Raw genomic sequence first — 6731 nt, forward strand, 5'->3', positions numbered from 1 at the left:
TTAAATATGCCAGTATAACATATTAGGCTGGGAGTGCTATGCTATCATAATATTATTACGTAGGTGGATACCAAATGCTCTAATAGAACAGTCACTTTATAGTGAGATACTCTGGACATATACAAAATCTTCCAAGATAATTGTAAGAAATTTTGTTAACCTAGGAGCATAATACAAGCATAATGGGAACACTGAAGAGCATATTGCTTTAGGTGAAAATTTTGGGAAATTCCTGTAAGTATTTTGGGCAAAAATTTGAGCACATTTGACTCAGGCCTAAGGTCAGATTCTCACCTATGATACTGTATGTGAAATTACTGTCAGTAATACATGATATAATATGTTGGCATTCCAACCTGATTTTAAATTTGGAGAAATGGATTTTTTAAAATATGCTCAATAGGTGATTGTTGATCTCAGAAATAATAGAGTTTAAATTATAAATATAGTTTGTTGGGTTAGAATAACTACTTTGACAAGCACAGTATTTACAACTGAAAAAAGTACAAATATTTCTCTGGGGCTTCCTGTACATTTTAAAGGGAAAAAATGACACAATTGAATTGAAAGTTATCTGGTTGCAGTTGCTTCTAGCTACAAGTTGGCATACATGGTTTAATTTATTGAATTTCATGAAGTGATCTTTGTATACTTCGTAGTGAGCAAATATGTTTTACCTTGTGTGCACTTGCCAATACAATGGTGTATACCCATAAGCAAGTGGCTATCTCAAGTCCGTAAGTAAAAAAGATTAATTAAAAGTTAGCAACTTATAATATTATATAAACAACTAAAGTGGAGGTGTCACAATGATGCAACAATAACCACGGTGGAGTTGTGGTTTCAACTATGGCATTATTTATACTTTTGAGTTGTTGACACAAACATCAGAAATTTTTTGTGTAGCTGAAGGTATAACTACTCACTTTAAAGTAAGCACTAGTGAATGTCTTCCATCTGACAGTATGTTTATTTGAAGTTTCAAAGTATTGTGCATGGTTATATTATAAGACTACAAAATGACACAAAAATTACTTAGATGTAATGTGCACAATGCAATTAAGATTTCCATGATCAGCATACAGACAAACCACATATTGATTTTCATGTGCATAGGAGCTGGAACATAATAATGCATGGAAAATGAAATTAAATTTTGCAAATAAATAAAATAAATAAATTCATCAGAGTCATTATATGGTAAAACATTTGTTTTTATTAACAAGGCAACTTTGCCACAAATCTTGATTAGGTTGTGAGTTTGTGAAACTTCAACAAGGTTCCAATCACATACAGGGTGTAGATAAGTATGTAGGATTTCTAAAGGGGTGTGCTGGACCGGACTAGTGGACTTAGCTATAAAGTTTACTTATAAGTCTTACGACTTGTATTTTTTATAAAATTATAAAGGTATGTAGCATCACTTGTACGCACATGTTGTGTTGTAATGTGTCCACACATCTTAGAAATAAATATAATTATATTCTCCTCTATAAATACTCAGTTCCATTGTGCCACTGGGTTGTAAGTGGATTTAATCTGGATCTCATCCACTTGTTACAAGCTGAAGTTAGAGTGATGCCTTCATTGGCAATTTAAAAAGCCATCATTTGTGCTACAACAGTCTTTAAGCCAAAACATGTACTGTATGTGACTGGGTCTGCAATAATGGGGCATGTGGGCACACAAACTACACTCCATCGCACAACAGGTCGTATCTCAGTACTAGGTTACTAGGATAGAATATTTCCATTCTGCAACTTGTACTATAAAGCCAACTATATGTTTAATTGGTGTCAAAAATTATATTATATTAATAATAGTCATGAGCCGTAAACTTTTGAAAAAGTAGGGAAATTTGATGTGCCCTATTTTCACAGGCCTATAGTCACATATATAACCTCATATCACAGGTTATGACTTTTTCAATCACCTAGCTTGCTTTAATGGATATACATTAAATTTCTTCATACAGATACGTATATAGCGGATCATAGTGAGATTAGATCTTCAGCATCTAATATTGCTGCTGCTTACTGCAAATCTGTTTACACAGAATTTCAATGGTAAATGCATAGCATTATAATTCGAAGTAGCCTCTGTATTAGTAACTGTGAGGTACGTATACACTGTATGTAGCTAAATGCATATGTATGAGGATAAATATTACACTGTAGGTCCAGCTGTTGGTTGTGAAGGAAATTCTTACCCTTATTTGATATTCATCACTATCTATATTATAAGAGTGAAAAGCCGCTCGAGCTGATCCACTCTACAGAGCTCTGGAGCAGCAGGCTAACACAGCACGCAAACAACAGGTACGTGCAAGCACACACCCAAGCTTTAGGGGGCTTAACTATCAGCCACACAACTTCTTCAACACTACAGATGTAGGCACACTTAGTGTAGAATACACACACTGCGGCGCATTAAAATTTCCCCAGGAGACCGAATCCCTTTTGTTGCTTGAAGGGTAATGTCCAGTTAGAGGCATTTCCACAGCCCCAGTCATTCTTGAGACACCTGTATGAAGGTACAAACACAGCAGGTAAACATTTTCTAGCTAGCATACGTAAGTATAATAGTGCATTTCAAATGACAAGCTTTGGCTGTAACGAGATAACTATGGCTGGCTTCAATCCTTCTTTTAGAGTACAGGGTCAAGTCTATCATCGTATAGGTAGTTTAGTTCCATCAACAGGTGAGTCTCCTAAATTTATTTATTTTATCGACAACCAGCAAACTGAAGTAGCTACAAGATGTGGGATAGTTGATGGGTTAAGGCTTGACATAGTTAGGGGTATTACTGAGCTTTTGCATGACGATAATCACTATGTTCAACTTATTAAGGTAGCTAAAGAAATATTTGAGCAGCATGATGAGCCAGCAAATATTAGGGTAGTGATTAATGAGAACAAACGGCCTGTAGGAGAGCATGCTAGGAGGTACAATGGCCCGATGTGTGACGAGGTAGGAGTGCTAATGCCTAATGATAATGTAAATAATAGGGACATAGTTTTGCACTATAGGGATGGGTCTTTGCAGCGCATTTCTGAACTTCATAGGGGGTATGATCCTTTACAGTATCCTTTACTCTTTTCTTATGGCACCAATGGATGGCACATCAACCTGAAATTGGCTAATGGTAGGAAATTGACAGCCATGGTGTATTACCGCTACCACATCATGGTCAGGCAGCAAGTGCCTGTATTGCTTAAGGCTAAAAGGCTTTTCCAGCAATTCCTGGTTGACGCCTACTGTAAGATTGAAACTGAGCGCTTACAGTTTCTCAGGCGTGAGCAAAAGGCACTACGTGCTGATTGCTACCAGGATTTGCGGGATGCAATGGTAGATGGGGATGGTGACCCCAGGAATGTTGGTCGTAGGGTGATCCTACCATCGTCATTTACTGGTGGACCACGCTACATGTATGAGCGTCAGCAGGATGCAATGACCTACGTTAGGAAGTATGGCCACCCCGACCTCTTTATCACCATGACCACCAATCCTAATTGGCCAGAGATTAGGAACAATCTACTACCAGGTCAAGAGCCTCTGGACTGTCCAGACTTAGTGGCCCATGCGTTTAGGCTTAAGGTGAAGAAATTGTTAGAGATGCTCACAAAGGAGATGATTTTTGGGAAACCACGGGCTTGGCTCTACTCAACAGAATGGCAAAAGTGCGGTTTGCCACATTGCCATTTGCTGCAATGGCTTATTCCAGAGCACAAGATCACTCCAGATAAGATTGATGATGTCATCTGTGCTGAGATCCCTGATCCAATGGTTGATCCTGAGCTGCATCAGATCGTGATTTCCAACATGGTACATGGGCCCTGTGGGAGCATCAACCCTGACTCACCCTGCATGGAAGATGGCCGCTGCAGTAAGAGCTACCCAAAGCAGTTCAAGGCTGATATCCAACTACGTGCAGACAGTTACCCACTGTACAGGAGGAGGAACCCTGAGGATGGTGGACAAGTGGCTACCATTAATATGAGGGTGATTGGGTCTCGCGTTACTCAAGAGATTGACAACAGGTGGATTGTGCCTTACAACAAACTTCTGCTTCGTTCTTTAAACTGTCACTGTAATGTCGAGCTTTGCGTGTCCATCAAATCCATCAAGTATGTACTGAAATACGTACACAAGGGTTGTGATCAGGCAACCTTGCAGCAATGATTTGAACTCTTTCTACACATGCATACAAAGCAGAGTGGAGCATTTTCGGTTTTTCCTGTGCAGCAAAACAAAAGAAAAGGCTGGCAGGTTTTTTTCATGAGCTGTCTTGGGCTGGATGACTCAAAATTTTTGTTTTCATTTATTATTATTTCTTGCTAGCCTCCACTCTGTGCCCATGCTGTTATATTTTATAAAGCCATTATATTTTGTCATAACAGAATCGTTGTAGTGCAGATTACAGTAATTCATGGTATGTTTGGTTGATGGTAGAATTTGAGCAACTTAAGTCACAAAATATTCCAATAAGAGTGCACTTCTCCACAATTATTGCATTCATGCAATCCTTACACCACATTGTTTCCTTAGTCTTTTATAAAGTATCTATAATAGTATATTACCAACTGTAATTTCATTTAATTTCCATGTCATTGTACATACTGCCCTGCACGATAGGGCAGGTACTACAGCTAGTTAATAATATTAGCAGGGTCAACATTGATGGCGGTGGTAACTTAGACCATATAGTTAATGGATTAAGTAATGGAGTTACACTTAGCATATTTAATTAATGATTGCTGCACCAAGAAGAAGAGACTATGTCCTGTGAAGTGTTGACACAGGAAGATGATGATATCCCCTAGCTGCAGCTAGGATTAGTTTACTAGAGGCTTTACATCAACATGGTAGACACATTCACATAGAAGGAAGAGACACTATCAGATTGTATATTGAATTCAATATACCCAGTGTTGCACAATGTTACCCTGTGCCATACTGCTGATGCACACTGCATGGAGGCTAGAACCAAGGAGAATAGGGAATGGAGCCAGTGAGGAAAGGCAGACTAGATCCCAGAGACGGCCACTGTTGATGCAAAGTACTCCTGGTTCCAATCCCCAGTGATGGTATACTGAGGGGATTGTTACCTCAAGACATAAACTTTGTTTTCATATTGGCACGTATGTCTTGTAGCATCTCAGGAATGTGCAATCACATCCTGTTTTCCCATTTTTGGCAATTTGTTTTGTAGTTTGTAGTTTCTCGTCTCTATAAAAAGGGTGAGAATTTGCTGTTCCATGCCTTGTACAGACCTCACAAATGCTAAGCTAGCGTTAAGGGTCTCTGGAAGAACAGCCCAAGTGGCCAGTACTTCACTACTCACCGCCAAAGGGATACCCTTCAAGAAGAGTTAGCTGCTTTTGACTATATATGACCACTACAATGATAGGATGTATTAGACAGAGGTGTCACTTGATCACATTAGGACTGCTCCCATATCAGGTAAACTGTTACTTCCACTCATACTGTAACCAGCTTTCTATATACATGGAATGTCCAAGTGTGGTACTGTAACCCCGGCTTTAATTGATGTGCTGGTTACTGAGTGATCAAAATAGGTATGACCCTGTAGGAACAACAAGTAAATGTGATTTCTTGCTAATTTACACAAATCCTCCTTTACAAATAAATTTTCATAAATGTAATTATTAAGTCTATAATATGGCTATTAGCATTTAATTCATTAATATATACATAATAAGCATGTGTAATATATTAACTTTACGGCTATGAGTTTTGTTGCATTTATATACACCCTGAGTCAGAGGGAGTTGAGGTACGTACAGTAGTAAGCAATGCCTAAGTACTCGGTATATATCATGGAAATTAATAAGTGCCATGACCGATTGGTGGGTTGTGGTAGCCAAACTAAAGTGACTGCCATACTTTACCTTGCCAAATCATGGCGAAATACACATGGGTTAAATTTTTACTTTTGTTATAAGTTTGTGTAAGCATATTCTGTTAGTAATTCATGGCTACTTTGGTATATTGTACTTACATACACCCTTCAATATTGGACTTTTTGTTGGTCATCCAAAGCTTACCTCCCACACTAATCAGCATAAGTTACTGTAACACAGTTTTGATAATTAATTACTGCACTGTAGTGCAGGTATTGTACCAGTACTGGTAGGAAAAATGTAAATTGCAAGTTTGCTCTGCACACAAAAATGTTCTTCAGTATTCAAAAATAAAACACTGAAATGTTCTATTCATAAGCAACATACTTGTATGCTGTTACACAGCGTATGTGTATCATTTGTTGATAGGACTGAGTATACCAGATGGTATATATATAGCTATTTTATACCAAATTAAATTGGACTGATACTGGGATGAACACATTAGAACAGTTTGATCTTTATGGAAACTTTAGGAGGGTTTACTTGTTAATAATACAGATGAGCCCAGAGGAATTGCTTGAATAACACTCTCTATATGACTGACTGGGGTGTAAGCCCTTGTATTGAAAAGATGCACTAGATGGTAGTGGTACAGTAACTATTGTCACAGAAAACTTGGAGTGGCCAAATGCTGTAACTATTGACTTCACTGAGCCTGGGCAGCGTTTGGACTATATTATTGCCAGAGGAGATTTGGATGGTAACAATGTTGTCACTTTGCTCAGTGCACCAACTACTTATCAGTTATCACCTATTTTCTGTAGCAGTGTTTGGTGATTACCTGTACTGGACTGACTGGTCTCT

At 38.2% G+C, this 6731-nt stretch overlaps 1 protein-coding gene across 1 annotated transcript; it reads left to right on the top strand.

The window, feature by feature from the left end:
* The first annotated feature begins 3345 nt into the window (after window positions 1-3345).
* On the top strand, window positions 3346-4182 carry LOC136267585 (uncharacterized). The gene has a single exon (XM_066062745.1). It carries the CDS (start codon window positions 3346-3348, stop codon window positions 4180-4182), a length of 837 nt encoding a protein of 278 aa, XP_065918817.1.
* The last annotated feature ends 2549 nt before the right edge of the window (window positions 4183-6731 follow it).

The sequence above is a fragment of the Dysidea avara genome, chromosome 9 (genome assembly GCF_963678975.1).
Source record: "Dysidea avara chromosome 9, odDysAvar1.4, whole genome shotgun sequence".
Taxonomy (NCBI): domain Eukaryota; kingdom Metazoa; phylum Porifera; class Demospongiae; order Dictyoceratida; family Dysideidae; genus Dysidea; species Dysidea avara.